The following is a 17,236-nucleotide window of genomic DNA, read 5'->3' on the forward strand; positions in this document are numbered from 1 at the left end:
CATAAGCCAGTGCCTAAAATACACCAATATCTGTAAAGTTAAGTTAAGGCAACGTAACAAGGAGCTAAAGTTCCTTATGCACCACTTCAGAAGTTAACAGTCGCTACAGGGATAAACCGAAGGACAACGCAGTCTCTGGCAGTGATAATTACTGGATATTAAGGGAAGGGCTTAGAACCACGGCAAGTAAGGGCTGCATCTCTGTACATATCTAGTTCAAAATTTCATGTGGTTGATAAAGATGTGCATTAGAACAAAAGGCCGCAACTTCAAACTGTCAAGAGGATATCTTGCTATCTTAACGCAATGTCTGCCTTGCAAAGCATATAAAGGAACCACAGGCACAAACAGGAAGAAACAAATTTCTCCAACCAGTAGGTAAGGCATGTACTGAATAATAAGTTGAGATGGATCAACCTTCTTGAGCCACCTGGTTCATACTGAAAACTTCCCATATACTTACAATCCACATTCATGATTTGGATAACACATTTTTGATACTGGAAGTTATAAAAACAGGTAAAGCTGTCTACTTTGTTGTTTTCAAATCTGTGACTACTTGATCTTAAATGCATCCATTCCAAAGGCTGATGGGTCTCATACTGAAAAGGAAAATCCAGCTTCTTGCTGAAGAACATGGTGGTGACTGTACAATAACTTGAGGCTAATGAAGGGTTATTTGCCAGCTTCAAAGAACAAAGCAGTCTGAGAGCTAACTCCTCCACACTGATAATCATGACTTTGGAAATTTTCATTTTCTGCTCCTTCCTGCAAGCATTTTATTATTCCCAAGATAATAAAGGCAAAGACTAGGAACAGCACAACAAGACAATCTGCAGCATTTAATGAACACCTTTCCCCAGGGAACAAACTGCCTGCAGCCTGGCCTACAGGCCTGAAACTTGAATTATGCACCTGGCAGATTACCTCAGGAGATCACCTGGCCTAGACTGGCTAAGTAGGCCCTACTTGAACCGAATTCAAACTGAAGGAGAAAGTTTCACCATCCAATCCACACTTGGTGGCACTAGACTACTGAGAAAGACCTACATTTTTCTCTGTGAGAAGCAAACTACTGTGTTAATTTCATTTTCTGAAGATTCCTTATGAAGCCTTTTGAATTTCAGAGGTGATTCATTTGTGGACTGTGCCTCATCACAGGATCACAGAATATTTTGAATTGGCCCTTCACTGACAACTCGTGCCAAGTACCAGCACTGACCCTCCTGACTAGTTACTACTTATGTTGTTATCTTGATGAAGAGCCTCAAGAATTTTTACAATGGCATAACAGAGTTTTCAGTTTGGTTCTCTATGCCCTTCCTGACAATTCATAACATTGACTCTACTTTCTCCTACTTCTTTTGTCAGCTAACATTTTTCATGCCTTTCTGCATCCTTTGTCACATCTGAGTGTTGAGAATTTGAAAAACAGCCTGTCTTTCAATATATGCCTCTTTTCAGACAAAAAATAAGTAATAAAGTTTTAAAAATTGTACTTAATTTACTGCTTAAGTATTTATGTTGTTTAATTACATAAAAAGAGAGTCACCACATATAGAAGAAAGTTAACAAGATTGCTCACTCTCCCCACCATCTGCCTAAATTATCTCTTTCAACTACTGTAAATTATGAAAGCCAGTTATTTCACTCCCAACTGCTCACATCCAGTATCTTCTTGAACCAGCTAAGCACAGAAGAAGAAAAAAGATTAAGTTTAACCAGAACGTATAACTCGCTATCTAAAAACCGCACTAGGAAGTTCCTGATTTGTGAACACTTTTATGCTCAGATGAAAGATCACGATCAGCAAATACTGGCCATCTTTACTTTTCATGAAGATGAGCTATTAAAGGATAAATTACTAATGTCTCTGTCAATTGCAGCCCAAGGCTAGTATTTTATGTTTATTAAAAATCCATCAACCAAGAAATTCTAAACAATGTCAAAGATACTAATGCCTGTACATAACTACTAACTTTTATGGATGTTGTCATAATGATAAAAATATATCACCTAATAGCCATTAATTCAAGAACAGTGCTATTACCAGAAAGTAATCTCATCCGTAACTTTTACAACTCCTTATATACTACTCTCGGGTTTTAAAGAAACATGATTAAGCCAATTACGTATCACTGAGGATTTGAAACTAAAAATTTTACAGAATAGCACTTTTAATTTTTTGCATGTTACTCCTACAAGTCTTTTTGGCACTTCAAGTCCAGAATCTTACCTAGAACGTGAATGTCAGCTTCCAGCACAATCTCAGAATAGCCAAGTAAAAAGACTAAAAGTCTTTCTCATCATACCTGACTCAAAGTAAATAAATTAATTTAAAACCAGAAAAAAATGAAGTAGGACTAACTTACAAATATGATTACTATCCATACCAGCCAATACCCTCTGATAACACATAGGACTTGGTATCAGTCAGTCAATTCCATTCAACTATTCAACTGCTGAATGAAAGAACACAGGTTTTAGCAGTCAAAACTCACCTGTCAATGCAATCAGCTTGAAATCACAGGCTGACAGAATACAAAGGCATTTAGACAACATGAAATAAAACCTACTTGTTGAACATCCTGTTGAAAAACGCACAGCTGAAGCCGCTGGTGCAAGCGGACCTTTCGATGCTGCCAGATATTTTCCAGTTGGCGCTGGTGGTGCAGTACTTCATGGATGACATCCAGAACATGATGAACTGCTTTTGAGTAGTTGGCAGAAGCAGTGAGGGAATCGGAACTCCCAGGAGTCAAAGGTCTCTGGAGTTTGTCAAGGAGTGACTTCCCATCTTGGCTCACCTGACCAAAAAGGATGAAGAATTACTTGTCTTGCCAAAAGCTTGTTAGGCTACTATTTTGTTCCCCTACCCCCTCTCCCCATTTTAGATGTCTTTAAGAATTCGAGGAGCAGTGATGAAGATTTGTTTTTTACTACAAGCATGATTATGACATGCAGCTGTTACAGAAAAAAGGAAAAACATTATATTCGCCTTCTATGTAAGATAATTTTAGGAAGCAGCACTCTTCTAAATAACAGCCTGTCTTTCCATTTTTTCATTATCTTAAGAGTGGTTTTGCTTTAAAGTGTTAGGGATTTTTTCTTTGTTTGTTTTGGGGTTTTTTGTTGTATTTTTTAAACAAGTCAAGTCTAATTTAGAATATTCAACTCTTTCTCTAGTCAACAAAATACCTAAAATTAAGCATTTGTTCAGAATTATCCTTCCAGAAGCATCTCTCTTTTCATTTGCTGTAAAGGTGAACAGGGACGTTACTACCTGTAGGTTAATATTAATGTGATGAATACATTTAAACCAACAGATATAAAACTTAGGACATGATTCTATCTGGCACAATTTACAACTTCTAAATTATTACTGTTACTGGTAAGCCAAGTGCCAACTGTTGTTACAGCAAACTTAATTAAATCACTTAAAATCTTTCCACGCAGCACAGAAAAATACTCTTTTCCAAAATGTGTTTAACAACTGATATTGACTAGAAACATTAGTCATTTCTAATTGTCATCTTCTCTAATTTAAACCACAGTAGAAATATTAAGATTTACCTTGCATGCTAATTAAAAAGCAATAATCCTATTTTATCTGGTCCCTGTTACCATTCAGTGTTGAAAGCACTTTTCATTGGTGTTTAACTGTTCTGTCACTTTTAGCATGAAGCTCAGAGAACTGTTATAATTCAGTATCATTCAGCTACCTGTAAAGAACTTTTCAAATAGCTCATCCAGCAGGCAGGAAAAAATCATCTGAAACCACAAGACTGGAGTGTAAACAATAGTCTGAATCCATCAAATCAACATAATGTCAGAAACAGCAAATTTGACAAGGCCTTTCCCCAGTGGCTACTTTCAGTAATTTTTTACTGAATCTAGGCACATTTTAAATTTGCTATTCAGTAGTCAAACAGAACCAAATGAAAATTCTTTTCTAATAATTAGATTACAATGGAGCTTATTTTTTTCTCAGTTCCAATTTAAGCTTTTTCATTTTAGTAATAAGTATCAACAGAGAAAGTGAAACTCACTAGTGAAAAGCAGCCCCTGTAAAGTCAAGTCAGGATGAAAAAATGCATAGTCCATAGTAGTAGTTATAATAATATTTTTCCTTTTTGTATCCAAAAGAATCATCTAGTAAGTCTTTCAAATATTTCAAGATAATCGACTTCAATTATCTATCCAGATTCCATGAAATTCAGGTAAAAAAAAAATTGTGATGGTTCCTTGATCTGATTAGTTTATTAGCTTTACAAACAAATGACCACATACAGTTTTTCTTCTGGAGTTAATAAAGTTTTCTTCCTTCCCAGAGCATGACTACCTTAAGATTTCAGTGAGATGTATAACCTTATCTATACATATAACTTCATTTAAGGCACAGCTGTTGGAGTTTCAGGCACACCAGTTATCTCAGCTTGTAAGCTAGTAAGTTTATTAGTAATATACAGTAATTACCCTCAGTAAAATCAGACTGTCTAGTCTTAAAAGCATCTACTTCCTTAAAATTACTGTCTTCTACTTTGCAACCAAGTCATGTTGTCAAGACACTATAATCTAAAATGAATGACAAAGTGTTATAATTTCCATAGTGTTCCTCTCTCTCTTCCCCCAGCGTTCATTCATCACAAAATGAAAGGAGCTCTGTACTGTAATAGAAATGAAGTCATACATCTAATAATGATAAGCAATAGTGGTGTAATATCTTGACACAGAAAGACACCTCCATCAATCTTCAAAAAGGAATGCATGTTTAAAAACCACAAAATAAAACCTTCTGCCCAGAGGAGGAACACGACTTGTGCATAAACATACAATTATTATTTCTGCTAAAGCTATTGTTTTACCAGATGGCAAAAAGTAATGACCGGAACTCAGAAGAAAGGCACTTAAAGCTTGCTTTTTTTCTTTTTTGAGCAGTTACAATGAAGAATTTGTTAAAATTTCTAGCTATGCCAAAGTCAAAAGCTACACCTTTGAAATCCTAAATAAATTTTCAGGGTATTTGCCAGAGCAATCCTATAATCTACCTGTCTAATTTATTTTCATTAGGCATCACCAGCAAGCAAACAGTATTTAACATGCTAATCCACAGTACTTATTTACACTTAACAGTAGTCTCATCCAATCACATCCCTGATGAAAAAAAAACCCACATAAAACCAACCCAAAACAAATAGAACCAAATAGAAAAAATGCCACTACTTTAACCTCAGTGCTTTATAATCATTATTCTAGAGAGATCTAGCCTTCCTATTCCTTGCTGCACTCTCATGGAGCGTGCACTCCAGCTTGTCTCTCTTCACATAAATCTATTACAAATGTGCTATTTCCCTATCTCTTGTTTTAGAAGGGGACCCTTCCAATGACGAAAGGTTATAATGAAGAAAAGAAACCTTACTACAAAATATACTCTCAAGAATGAGTTACAACACTGACACGTAGTAATATCACAAGTACTATCACCAAAGGTATGCTTCAGTAGGTCATTAGATAAGCTGACACAGCAAGGTGGCATAAATCAAGAAGAGGGATATCAATGCGTATTTTACACAGAAGAACAAGAACTCGTGTGAACTCTGGACATCTGACTCATGGTCATAAAATGGCAGGTATTCAAAAAAAACCAGTTTTGATACACTAACAATAGCACTGATCATCAGCACTAATCTTATCTTCCTTTACTGCTGAATGAAATGTAACCAGACTTTGAATTCAGCTTCCTATAATAAAGCTGGTTCATCACAAAGTAGTTGCATCTTTAATGTAATGTATAAATCACAACCGTTAGTTCAAACCCACGTGATTTCCTTTTAAAGAAAGGTGCAAGTTGTAGCCTAAGCTACCTTGTGTCCACTGATCATTTTTAACAAGATTTAACGAAATGCATAATTTTATGAGTACAGAAACTTCTGTATTTAATCCACACTAACATCAGTCTGATTTAATAGCAAAAACAATTTTACTCCACGATGAGAACAACCCGTCAAAAGAAAGAAAGATAAGTAAAGCAGGAAATGCAGAAAATACCTGTTATGTAATAGTGAAGTGAATACCCATTTGATTTCTAATTTCAGCTAAGTAAACTTAAACTTTCTCTTTTCACAAAACAAAACTCTAGATTTGAGGACAAAAAAACCAGATAGTCATCGCTTTCTAGGCCACCTTCAGAATAAGCATTTCATCTTAAGTTGTAAATGCAATCATTAGAAATACTGACAAATATTATGATTCCATTGTGTGCTGAATTCAAGATTACAGAAGCAGCATAGGATACACTAGTCTTACAAATGATGACTACACAGGCATGTTGGCTCATTTATGTGTCTTTGAGATTGATGAAACTAAGTGTATTACCTTCTGGCTTGTCAAGTGACAAGTCCTTTGATGGTTAAACCTTTTCCGTGAGGCAATTTCAGCAATGGATTTTCAACAAAACACATTTAGAGCAATCCATGCCAACGGAATACTTTCCCAAAGAATACCCAGCTAAGTTCCCTTCAAGTAAGTATTCAGACGATAGTATCAGACTGCTATTAAGAGGTAGTAACATGTGAACGTAAATTAAAACACACTGAGTACACTGCATGGGTTGTTTGTACCACGTATGGTCCCATCTCGCCTTTTAAATTTCTTTCAGAAGATTAAGGGGAAGATTTAGCACTTCATTTTTGAATAACAGTAGTAAAATCCAGTATACTAAATTTAAAAAGAAGCCTAGCACTTGAGTTTCCAATTAATGCACTATGCAACAAGAGATGCCAATTCATGATCCAAACTTAACATGACACAATTTTACCTAAGGAAACAAACAAGATACTTACCTCAGAGTAAGCCAAGGTAATATGTTCATATATCCCTTGATGATGATGGATAGCATCTTCTAAGTCTTGCAGTTCTGAGGGAAGCTCCACCTCACCACAGGCTTTACACCATGAGTCCACATTGCTCATGTACTGCAACAGAGAAAAAACAGTCTGCTTGATTTTGGGTTCTACCAGTGAGTACACACGTGTTGGTAATTTTCAAAAGGACAGGCATCTGTGCAACAGCCACTGAAAAATCCTTATAGTATTTGTCTCTGAAACAGCCAAGATTAAGTTTATATCAGAATAGAAAGAGATATTCAAGTCTGAGTATACTTGTGCTTTTAGGTATCTGAAACTCTTTGAGCTCTTTAGAGACAGGCAGGCTTAGCTGTATATTGGTAGCCTTCAGAACTGATTTAACTGTTGGCAATACTGATGCTTCAATTTTACTATTGCTCTTTTTCTTGATTTTGCAGCTACGAAAAAGTTTGCTTCACCCTGCACCACCATTTCAGACACATGAAAGCCAATTAAGGTCTTGTCTTCACAAGGAGGTAAAACCTCATGGGATCATGAGGTTTATCACCTCACCTTTTTTAATCTTCAGAGAAAACCATGTTACTTTGTACATGCAGACAAAGAATTACTGGTGAACCGTTCACTGAAACACTCCATAGTTGTGTTTTGCTGGAAAGAGGTTATCAAGGAGGTGAAGCAGTGTCAGGGCACAGCAAATTCACACCTCAGTCTCCAAAGCCCTAACTTCTACATGCAAAGAAGCACTAAATCCGTTTGGCAAGCTACTACAGAAGGAAGCGTGTAAGGGATTTACAACTTCAGTGGCGGTCTCTTAGGACTAACACTGAACTTCGAGCACACAGCTATGTCAGCATAACTGCTCAAGTCAAGCCTTTCAGGGGAAATTGAGGATACTGGTACAGAAATCTCTTATGTAGACAATTTAAGTTATCCCTGAAGTTTAAGTTGTCTTGACAGACATAACATGCATAGTACGAGTTCTGCAAACTTATTTTTCACAGCTAGGGGGCATGAATTTTATACCCCTGTTATGCTAGGAAAGGAAAGAGAAGAAAAGAACCTGTTTTTCTAGGAGTTTTCATAGTTGTTAAACCTAGTACAGCCAAGCATATGATCTCTTTAAAGTATATTTGTCCTCTATTTATGTCAAGTTCAAGACTCAAAAGTTTTAAGAGACCAAGCCATTTGTCTCATCACACATATTTTAATTCTTGGAGCACATGTAGTATTTTGAGGAAAAAGCAGATCACTTCTGGTACTCTACCATTGTTTCAAAGTTGGGCAGAAGGGTGATAGAGTACTTAGCTGTGAGATACTTATTTAATTCTCATTTCACCGAGGGCCAGCTTAAAAAATCTCTGATGTTAAGCACTGAACACTAATAGAAGCTCCATGTGGGACCACAGAGTTACATCTCTGGCACTAGTTAGCCCACACTGAAAGTTGGGTGCAGTCTTCACTGTGTCTGACACTTACCTGCCACTTGCAAGAGAACACAGGCATTCAAGAACGGTGTGTTATTTCTTGGGTTGCTTACTTTTTAATCTTTCTATGTAGGTCAAGCACCACCAGTCTCTAGAGGGGTCATTCCTCACATTCCAAACCCTCTTACCTTGAACTCACGCTCCACTGTTAATGAAACAGCTAATATATCACAGCCAGGTATCTTACAAAGCAACTAGGACAATCCATCACAGTTAATCATAAAATGAAAACCGCAGAAGGAGCAATTAAGAGGAAATTAATCCCAGCAGATGCTGCTCTATTTCCCTCATTCTTATCTTTTCTCTTGTTTACACTTACATTAGTGGTAAAGAAGTTAACACCAACCCTTACTACAGTTGCCCAGCACACGATCCCACAAAATTTAGTCCCCTGACTTCTGATGAGCATAGTTTTATTTCTTTTTTAATGAAAATGGATAGCATTTGAGTCAGGATATACCTATCTTTAACATTTCATTCATCTTTCTCCTACACGTACGGCTGACAGAGCTTAAATGTAAACCTGAATGATCCAAGTAATTAGAAAAACATCAATAATGATAAGGTACCACACGATGTCTACCAAATGCTTCAAGCTGATTGGTGACTTTTCTACAAGAAAACAATTCCTTCATCTCATTTTCATGTAGCTTTTCTGTAAAACCTGCCAAAAGTACTTATTATAGTGGCATCAGTTTATACACTTTACCTTAGTCTGTCTAAAGACATTAAACCAATGTCACCACTAACCATAATAAAAAGCAATGTGTATTTGCATCTTAATACGTTCATATTTCTAGTGTCTAGATATTTATTAAGTTAAATTTCTGTGTAGTAGAAATCAGGTAGAAAACTTAAAATAAACTGCACCGCCTATCCACTTCTGAAATTTTCAACTCCCAAGTGCTTCCTTCATTGACTTCAAATTAAAGTTATATCAGATATGAGACTTCTTCTTGGATATAATTTAGCAAGGCAAATGGAAAGAAAAGTATCTCCATACAGCACATCAGAGCTTCAATCAGCCATAACCATCCAAGAACCTCTGCTCTCAAAATACACCAGGGATGTACAGAGCAGACAGTCTGTAATATCACCGGGTGACTCAAGTGCGCACACATAGCAACTCCTTCAGAACTGAATTCCCTTGAGGGTAAAACACATTTTCACCATTAAGACTATTAACTTGGGGATATTTATTCCTACTTCCCCTACATATATCTCTTCTCTGGCAGTTACATACGGTTAATGACTTAATTAAAATAATTGGTATAGGCCTAAAGCTAATTTTTTTTTTAATATATGAGGAATCTCTCATGAAATACTAAGTAAACATCACCCACCACAATTTCAGATTCAGATAGTTAATTAAGTTCTCAACTTTCAGGCCAGTTCAACTTAGTTTTCTATAAGCAATTACTGTAAGTTAAATCTTGACACTCCAAGGACTGATTGGGGTGGAGTGGTGAGGACAATAGAACAGGTTATGATTTCTAGATGTAGGAAAGGCATTATATCAATATTAAAAGTTTTATACAGTTAAGCATTTCTGTCCACTTCATTTTCATTGACAGAGATAACTTGGTTGCTTTATCATTGATATGGGCAAAGCATTTTGTGGAGAATTTAAAGGCTGTGGGCTAAACTGAGGAGAACAAGTTTTTGTTTGATTATCAACTGAAATTAGCAGAAATAAATGTTCTGGCTTTCTTGCCAACCTTTTCAATCACTTTCTTGTACTTTTAACCAAATCAAAAGCAAACAGCACAACTAACCCGTCCAGCACATAAACTTTTGTTGGTGCCCTCTCCATTCACTAACCTGTTCAGCCTTCTGATGGAAGATGGAGGACATATCCAGTAACGTGCTACGTTCATCCAAGGCTGCAGCAAATGCCTTCCACTCTTGCTCCAACTGACTGGCAATCTGTTTTATTTGTTGTGAAGCATAATGGCCAGACTCGATCAGGCGATTTGCTACTGACATTATGCGGCTTATGTTTACATACACATTCTGTGGAGAAGAAGGAGGGAAAAAACAGTGGAAGTTAGCAGACCACTGAAATAAAGAGGTATACTTCTAAAAAAATCTACTTTATTACAGTACTACTTAAAAGACTGGTTTTATTTGCCAAGTTTGTACATGTCAAACTTTGGAATCTAGGTGTATAACATAACGAGTGAGAAAGATGACTTGAAATAATCAGAGTCTAATTGACTGTCACATTAACAGTCAGCTTAAGCAAATGTATATTATTTGAAGACGCATTATTACAATGAAGAGGAAGAGTTAACCATGTTTTACAACAGTCTCAACAAAAATGTTAATGGATATTTAAGTCAACAAGACATTCAGACACACACAATATAGGAGAATCAAAGTATAATTAGTAAATACCTGATCTATCCACAGTATCCGCATGTGCAACATCACTCTACAAACCTTTACATCAACTTGTAAAAGTCACTTTCAAAGTAACTACATTTTCCTGCTACTATATTCCCTCCGAGCTAGCACTGAAAATTAGACAAATAAGGTCCAAAATCATAAGTATTCTCTACCATCCTGGCATTACTCACTGATGGCTCTTAGTCATTCTAATTTTCAATCAACAGTTTCTTATTCCTGCAAAGCCAGCAACAAGAACAACTTCACCACCAAAATGTTTCTGAGTAGCCCTTTCAGAGCTACATGTATATAATACTGAGCTCAGTATTACACTATCAACTGGGCAGACTCCCAGACAACTAGAATGAAGTTCTTAGAATCACAGGATTGTTGAGGTTGGAGGTCATCTAAGTCCAACCACGTAGACGCTGAGCATCTCCGGTGGAACCACTACCTGTTGGCACCCAGCCACTACCCAGAGCCTGACACTGAGTGGCTGGAGCAAGTGTTGCAGTTCTACCAGGCTTCACTGTCCAGTCTCATCTGAGTGGTAATTAGCACAGGTCTCTATTAATTGTAAACTGTATGCATATATGCAAGCAGGAGCAGACCTGACACAGCCTACACCTCACCTGGTCCACCTAATAAACTGAGCACAGCAGTGTCACGTTGGCTGTTTTTCCTTTCTGCACAATATTTGCTTTCCATTTTTTAGGTTATCCCACACATCTCTGCTCTCCTTTTAATCAGGGCCGAACAACTGGAAGAATATCAATCTGCTATTTCTAACAAATTTTAAAAGACTGGAGAGCATTTAGGCCTATTTAAGTGTATGTAGCATAAATACAAGACTGCTAAATGAATCCAGAAAGCCCTTAAATGGTCTTTACAGTTGTGGAAAAAAAAAAAAAAACAAGTGCCAAAAGAGAAAAGAATAAAGGTAACCATAGACTGTCATTTGAACTATTTCTGTACCATAATAAAAGAAATTTTTAAAATTCTGGAACACCAGTTAAAAATGAAGGACATGGTACTGTACATGTGAAGCAAAACAAATTAAAACTGAGCTGTGGTTAACATGCATTCATTTTCCCATGGCAATGTGGCTTCACAAGTGTGGAAGAATACCCCCTGTAGCAGTATGAATATGAGTTAATATGCTGACAGTTGAACACTTTCCAAGCTATGTACACCACATTCCATCCCTCAAAAAAGAACAAACAAAAAACAACTAACAATAATCTAATTTTTTCCCTCACTATGTGATATATCTACTAAAGTTTTAAGTGATGGTATTTTAAAATGCAATGACCCAAAAGAGACAGACTTAGTTAAGAAGGAAAAGAACCTCCAATAGCATCTTGCTACAGTTAAGACTGTCTTCAGTTGATCCTTCAAGGTTAACAAATTTTGTTCAATTTCCTACAAGGACAGGCAAGTCCACTGTCATTATTATATGACAACTCCATATTTTGCACACTGCTTAAGAGATGAGAAACACTGCTACAAGTATGCTGTTGCTCATTCCCCAGGGACTGATATCATATTCACTGTAGGGATTTACATCCTGGTTTTAGTTAGGAAAGCAAAAGCTATGAGGTAATAACTGCTAAAGATTTATTCAGTGATGTCATTTACATCATGTGAATATGCATGAAGCACCCAAAGCTTCTAAATGTGTATCCATTTAGAAAGTCTAAAAAGTGAAAGGCTGAAGTGATATTGCATTGCTTGATCTCTGTGGTGCCCAGTGACAGAACCTCAGGGAATGGCCTGAAGTTGTGTCAGGAAAGGTTTAGGTTGAATATTAGAAAAATTTGTTCACCCGGAGGGTGGTTGAGTGCTGGAACAGGTTCCCCAGGGAAGTAGTCACAGCACCAAGCCTGACAGAGTTCAAGAAGTGTTTGGATGATATTCTCAGGCATGTGGTATGCATGTGGTAGGCACATGGTAGGCACAGGCACTCTTGGGAATGGTCCTGCACAGGGCTAAGGGTTGGACTCGATGATCCTTGTGGGTCCCTTGGCATATTCTGTGATTCTGTGATTTTTCCACTGTCTTACAAACATGACTATTGTAACAAGACTAAAAAGGGAACAATTCAATTTATTGCATTACAGTGTGTTTAGTAAGTACACAAATGTACTTAGTATGATGATTTTCTCTCAAAATGCTCTTCAGTCAGAAGCTGAAAAGACACCTTACAATATCTGGAAAGCTCCTCATTGCAGAACTATTCTCTAAAGGGAGAATACATATAAAACAAGTATTGCTGAGCAGGCAACACAGATTAGTAGCTCAACACAAGCTGTAGTGCACTCTGTCATTCTTTGGTGCATGCCTGAAAGGCAAGTACACAGGCGAAAAGCACAGGTGACAGCCTACCAGCTTAACTGAACTTCTATCACACTCGATACAAAATAAACCTGGTAGGTGACCTGAAGGTTCTATTTTATTTCCTGATTTTCCCAGACACATTTAGAAAATGTTTAGCTTCAAGATTTCAAATAGTAGTTTTCTGACAAAGAAACTATTAAGCATTCAGTTTTAAATGTCATCACTTCAGTGATACAGTCCATAAGCATCATAACTGGCATCTCTATATAGACTGTAGTGAGTTGGAGCTATTTGACTATGATAGAAATAATTTAGCAATGGAATTTTCAAATCATCTGCCACTTCACACACAAATGGCCATCAAAACACAGTGTAGCATTAATGTATGAATTAACACCTGTTTTAATGATTTAAATGTTCTCTAACAACTCTTCCAGTCTCATTCTTGAAGCAACAGTAACACTTTCAGTTTTGGAATCCAAACTTTAACAATGAGGGCTGCAGAACAACTAGAGGTATAACCTGATCTATTCCCTTGAAAAAAAACCACACTCAGCAACTCAAGATTACAAGTAAGGAAAGTGTTTAACCTGTCCTTCAACTACAAGGATCCTCTAAATATTCTCAGGGAACCATTTAACCATTGCTATTAGCACTGGAACAAGTGAAATATAATTTCACTCTTAATTTCTTCAAATTTATCACCTCTTTCCTACATTTTTTTATGGTAGACCTGGGGAATCTTACTGCAAGACTGTATAGTCCAATGCCAACACTACTTTCTTTCCTCCTGTACTTTTCACTTACTTTCACTTACTCATAGTAAACACCCATGCCTTCAACCTCTCCTTACAGCCACGTCATTTTCATGTAGATGTTTCCCATTACAACATTAAGGATGAGGCTCTAAACTGGACCTAGTTCTTTAATAGGACCAACTGAATCAGAGCAATTTCTTTACAAATCTGAAGTTCAGCACTCCCAATAAGTACCAAAAGTGAAGTAAGATTTGCTTCTTTTCAGTAACACCACTGTCTGTTCCTTTAGTCTGTGATTCATTGACACGAGCACACTTGTTACTGTATTAACACCTCAGCAGCTGACTGCTTTTTAAAATGTTTATTTGCTTCTTCCTTCTTAGGAAGGTTGCAGACATAGCCTGTTCTATTTCACCTCGTTGACTTCTGAGTGCTCCTCAGAAGCTGAAAATAGCCTGAACTCATTTCACCTTTTTCAGTTGGTTCTCAGGTTGGTGGCATCCAGACATTATGTCTAAGCACTAACTGCTCAACCACAAAGATTCTCTTAGGCATGTGCACTCAAGACACATCCTTCCCAATCTGACCAGGACCCACAGCTGTGCATTCTCTGAACTTCAGAAACATCAGAAATACACAGTTTGCTTGACTGTGGTTACCCAGAACTACCAAAAACGTGACTGAATACATTTTACCTCCTGTGCTGCCCCATGCCTATTTAGAATCTTTGTCTATTAGGGATGTTAGATTGGTTGAACAGCTGATGGATTTAACTTTGATTTATTTATTTTACTGCAAGCGCTACTTAAGTGAAGCATTAGATTAACAACATAAAAATAAGTTAAAAAACCCCCACCAATAAAACCCATCAGACCCCACAAAACAGACACGTCCCCGCCAAGTATGAAGAGAGAGCTTACTACTGTTCACCATGGTACAAGAAGCCTTTTGTGAAAGTCTGCATTTCAAAGCAATGTGAGGAAAAACAGCCAAATCACCACTTTTGGTCTTGCTCTCATTTGCCAAAATCCCAGAGGACCAAGGGCAGTTCTAGAATTCACATGGTGCTTAATTCTATCTCAAGCAACAAATCTGTATGGTTACAAAAATACATATTTAAAGTAAAAAGAATCTCAAGGGTCAAATGTATCAGGAGTATAAAGAAAGAGGAAAAAGTTACACAAGCTGTCAGCTAAGGTGATTTTACCTCACCTGACCTTCTTTATGTTTTCTTCTGAACCAGTCCCTGTGGCTGGATCTGAGCAAGCCAAACAGGTCATCTTCATAACTTTTAACTTTGCAAACCTAGTGATACTCCATTGTTGTGTTCATACTTTTATTTTAACATCCCAAAACTCTCAGCAGTGCTCATTTCTGACATTCTTTTTCTGGAAACCATTCAATGTTTGATTACTACCTTGATAAAGTGGTTTAGTGTATAAAAACAGCATGTTCTGAGAACATCAATCAACTTAGCTATATACTTACAATTGACACTGGACTTTTTGGACTATGGTTAATAAAAGTAACTTCTACTGATGGTCCTACCAACACTGAGACAAGTAGTCACAGCACACCCTTTAATAGTAGCATGTGCCAGCTTTCTTCAAAGTTTCATTTTGCCTACATCACTTCCTAAGCATTTTAACCCTCCCCAGTGCACTGCAAGGCACAGATAAAATGTAATGAAAGCAAGGCCATTTGGTCTAGCAAAAAGAGTAGAAAATGTTCAAGCAGATAACATCTTCCTCCTCTTCCTCACCCATACTTCAAGTGACTTCTTGTTTTCCTTGTGCAGCAGCAGATGTATAGAAAATGGCAAGAAAAAGAGTGGACAGACACAGAATCACTCTTTCTCAGTCTTGCATGCAAGACTGACTAATCACACAATCATAGGTACTTTATTTTTGCAGTTCGAAAACTCAACACATAAATTTTATACTTGCAACTCCTATGATGTCTTATTTGAAAGTTTCTCCCTTAAAAGGTACTAAAATCTTGTTTTGAGAAGTGAAGCATTGGTTTAGTCACCCAAAGAGGAACGTCAAGCTGAAACTGAGTATTGCTTAACTCAAATAAATCTTGGGACTTGACAACAGCAATTTACTGTTGCTGAAAGCAGGCCTTTTAAATTGTACTGAGAATTCATCCTCATCTTTAGAGAGCAGAATCATTGAGCGTTTATTTTTCCCCACAGTTATGGAAGATGGGATCTACCTGCCTTATAAAGACACAGTTTTGACATTTATCAGTGCATAGAATCAAATTCAGGAGTAACAGGAGGTCAGATACCTACAGCTGCACATGTGAACTGTCCTTCAGTCAGCAGCTCGCTCTTTTAGCAACATCAACCTGTGTGTTAATCAGTGGTAACCAAATATAGGTCCACCTTCAATGCACAGCCCTACACCTATCCAGCTTTGCTCTAGGACAGATTCATTGCAATGAGAAACAGTGTGTGTATTATGCTTAAGATTTGCACGAACTTATTCCTTTTACCTTGAAGTGCAACCACGTGAGCCTATCACATACTGAATACAAAAGATTCCCAGACAGACTACTTGCTAATGAAACTGCTGAAAGTAAAGCTATATTTCCTCCGCGGATGTATTCTTTACCTTTTTGGTTTATAACATTTGGTTTACATTTCCAACAACTTTGTTAACACCGAAAATCAGATTCTAAAAATAGCAGAAAACCACTACAAGAAAGAAAAAATCTGTATATCTTCTTTGTCCTTGATGTAACCAACTCCTGTTCATGACAGGAACTAAGTGGCTTTCACAATGCTTTACATCCGGGTGGCTCACTTCAGACTGGAAGACGAGATCAAAATTTTGGCATCTCAACCAAAGGCTGTCACTCTTTCTCAGCTGAGTTTGGCATAAGCAGCTGCAGAAGTTGCCCTCCTGCACCTCTTAGAAAGCCAAGCTGCTTCTTGGGAAGGAAGGAGAGATGAGACCCAGCTATTGACTGAGGGTAGCACCTGCTGTGGAGGGGAGCATGTGCCCTGCAGCAACCACAGTGTGTTGGGAAAAGCAGCTGCAACATCAGAGTTAAGCTGTGAGCAAGTGCAAGAGGTTGCATTTAGCTGCTTGGGCAGCATTCATCCTTTGAACAGCCCTTCCCCACCTCAAGTGAGCCTAAGAAAACTACCTAGAAAGCAAGCTCTATTAAGGTCCAGTCAGGGCCACAATGAAAAGCCTTCAAAATCTCCTGCAATAAATAAAGCTTATACATAGTTGTCTTCTTTTCTCTACTCCATCTAATTGAATAATTTTGCATGGTTGTAGATGGGTTAAAAGTTAAATTCCACTTCTAGCATTATAGCATTCACATAAGAGATCTTAAATCAACTTTGATTGCTAAAGAGTTACACTGACAGGAACAATGAACTAACAGC

At 37.3% G+C, this 17,236-nt stretch overlaps 1 protein-coding gene across 3 annotated transcripts in view; it reads right to left on the reverse strand.

Moving 5' to 3' along the window:
- The window catches only part of TRIO (trio Rho guanine nucleotide exchange factor), a 248,627-nt gene that overhangs the window by 145,507 nt on the left and 85,884 nt on the right, over positions 1 to 17,236 (reverse strand). For all 3 annotated transcript variants that reach the window (XM_027738974.2, XM_039385174.1, XM_027738975.2), the window contains exons 7-9: positions 10,172 to 10,363; positions 6,843 to 6,974; positions 2,577 to 2,807 (exon numbers count right to left, since the gene is read on the reverse strand). In XM_027738974.2, coding sequence (XP_027594775.1) covers positions 2,577 to 2,807; positions 6,843 to 6,974; positions 10,172 to 10,363 — 555 coding nt within the window. The remainder of the gene's footprint in view (positions 1 to 2,576; positions 2,808 to 6,842; positions 6,975 to 10,171; positions 10,364 to 17,236) is intronic.

Source organism: Pipra filicauda, unplaced genomic scaffold (assembly GCF_003945595.2).
Source record: "Pipra filicauda isolate LSUMZ 115617 unplaced genomic scaffold, ASM394559v2 scaffold39_size4671491_pilon, whole genome shotgun sequence".
Taxonomy (NCBI): Eukaryota; Metazoa; Chordata; class Aves; order Passeriformes; family Pipridae; genus Pipra; species Pipra filicauda.